Raw genomic sequence first — 2,339 nt, 5'->3', positions numbered from 1 at the left:
CCGGAGGACAGCATGGCCACTCGGTGCCCAGGCCAACGGCAGGCACAGGAGTGGGGACACCCACTCGTGCGGTGCACGGCACCCACATGCTGTGTACACCCACGGCGTTCTGCACCTGGAGAACCCACAGGCACCATCCACGTGGCACCGGCCCCAAACGCACCGCAACGTGCACAGGCAACACGTGTGTGTGCACACCACAGCTTGCACACGCATCACATGTGGACACACACCCTGCCACTTGCACATGCATCACACATACATCGCACATACACACACTGCACCTTGCACACGCATCACATGTGGACACACACCCTGCCACTTGCACACGCATCACACATACATCGCACATACACACACTGCACCTTGCACACACACTCACACACCCTGCAACTTGTACATACATCACACATACATCACACATACACACACCGCACCTTGCACACACACCACACATGCACTCACACACACTGCACCTTGCATTGGCCTCAACACACAGCACCTTGCACGCACACGTTGAGTGTGCAGCATCCCCTGTACACACTCCCTGACACTATCTATACAGTACACCTATACACACATTCTGCTTCGGGTACACGTGCACAGAGCCCAGAGCACCTCACGTGCACTGGATACACCTGACATAGGTACACACAGCATCTTCCCTCCGTGTATATACGTACGGTACCTTCCCCACACACCTATACACACACACTCCACATGCACACAGTGTAAGGCACCTTGCACACACATGTACACCCCTCACACACGGGCTCTCACACCCGCTCACAGCTGCAGCCCTGCACACTCACCCTTGCACATGAGACCCCCCATCCAACACCCACCCTGGGGTTGGCAGAACCCTGGGATCCCGGGGGTCTCTGGCTCTGTCTGTCCCATGCATCAGTATCAGGCCAGGACAGGGGTGCAGGGGCAGAGATCGGCTGCGGAAAAGGATTTTCCAGCCATCTAACCCTGGTTGATGACACCACCAGTACCCTCCCTGCCCATTCTCAGCCCCAGCCACCTCAGCCAAGGGGTTCTCTTGCATTTTGGGGATGAGGAGCCACGCTGAGGGCACGTGCCTCTCAGCAGTCCCCTTGCCAGGAGAGCCACGGAGGAGGATTTGGCCCCACAGGACTTCAATCCCAAGGATTCTGTGTGCAGAGGAAGGCGCAGGGGTGCAGGGCTGGGTTTCCTTACCGCTGCTGCTGGTGCTGGGAACGCTGCGCCTCATCCACTCGGACGGGGTGCGTCGCTGGGCGTTAGGGGAGAGCTGGGGGACCGAGCTGCTGATGGGTGGAGGCAGGAGTCCAGAACCTGGGGGTTGGATGGAGTTAAAATCTGGGGGGCTGAATCCAAACTGTCCTGGGCTGGCGGTGGAAGGTGCAGCAGTGGTCCCGTAGGAATGCCAGTCCTCCTTGGCAGGGGTGTAGGGAGAGCCCCAGGCGGCTGCCGGCTGCCCGTGGTGTGGGTCGTTGTTAATCCCCGGCACATGGTGGTAGCTGGCAAAGTCCGAGTACTGGGGTGGCCCCGGCACGTAATTCTGGGGGTTGAGGTTGAGGCTGGGATGCCGGACGGGGCTGGGATACATGTTGGTGTCCTTATCCAAAAGATAACCTACATACATCTTCCCCGGCCGGCTCTGCGCACATGCTGGGCTGCCGTGTCACCGGCTGCGGGCCGGGTTTGGGTTTGGTTTGGTGGGTAAGGTGGCTGCTCCTCCTTCGTCCTCACCGCTCACCTGGGCACCTTGGGGAGCTGTGTCCCGGGGCCAGGCACCTCCCTGCCCACGGGCTTTTATTGGGCCCAACCTCTCGCAGCATTTGCATTGAAAGGCAGGTTTGCATTTCAAAGTGCAGGAACCCCGGCGGGGCGTGGGGGGCGAATTCAAACCTCCCACCCTGGTTGTAGGGGGGCTGAGGCTGTGGGCAACCCTGGGGAGCACCAAGGACCTCGTGTCCCTTCTGCTGTCACCACTTCACAGCCATGGTCCCTTGTAGCAGCTGGCTTTGGGGACACCAGGGTGTCACCCGCAAGGATGCCCCGAGGGAACCCACCCCATCCCTGCAGCCATCTGCACCCCAGGAGCAAGGTGCCTTGAGCTCAGTCCTCATATTAAGCCTGGCTGTGGCTGCCATCATCCGCATCCCCATGTTGGGGGACACCAAACCCTTGCTCTGGGGTGATGCTTTCCCATACCCTGCAGCAGTGTCCACCTGATTTGGAAAAGGGAAGCTGGTGGGATAGGAAGGCTTTGGGTCCCCCTGCATTTACTCCATCCAGGGGCAAACACACCACTCCAACCATGATAGCAAACCTCAGCCTAGCCCTGGAGA

At 59.5% G+C, this 2,339-nt stretch overlaps 1 protein-coding gene across 1 annotated transcript in view; it reads right to left on the bottom strand.

Moving 5' to 3' along the window:
- CDX1 (caudal type homeobox 1) overlaps positions 1–1,630 on the bottom strand; it is a 12,071-nt gene extending 10,441 nt beyond the window's left edge. The window contains exon 1 of the mRNA XM_010166385.1: positions 1,204–1,630. Coding sequence (XP_010164687.1) covers positions 1,204–1,630 — 427 coding nt within the window. The remainder of the gene's footprint in view (positions 1–1,203) is intronic.
- Positions 1,631–2,339: the final 709 nt, after the last annotated feature.

Source organism: Antrostomus carolinensis, unplaced genomic scaffold (assembly GCF_000700745.2).
Source record: "Antrostomus carolinensis isolate BGI_N321 unplaced genomic scaffold, ASM70074v2 scaffold15224, whole genome shotgun sequence".
Taxonomy (NCBI): domain Eukaryota; kingdom Metazoa; phylum Chordata; class Aves; order Caprimulgiformes; family Caprimulgidae; genus Antrostomus; species Antrostomus carolinensis.
This window is presented reverse-complemented; position numbering and strand designations above follow the sequence as displayed.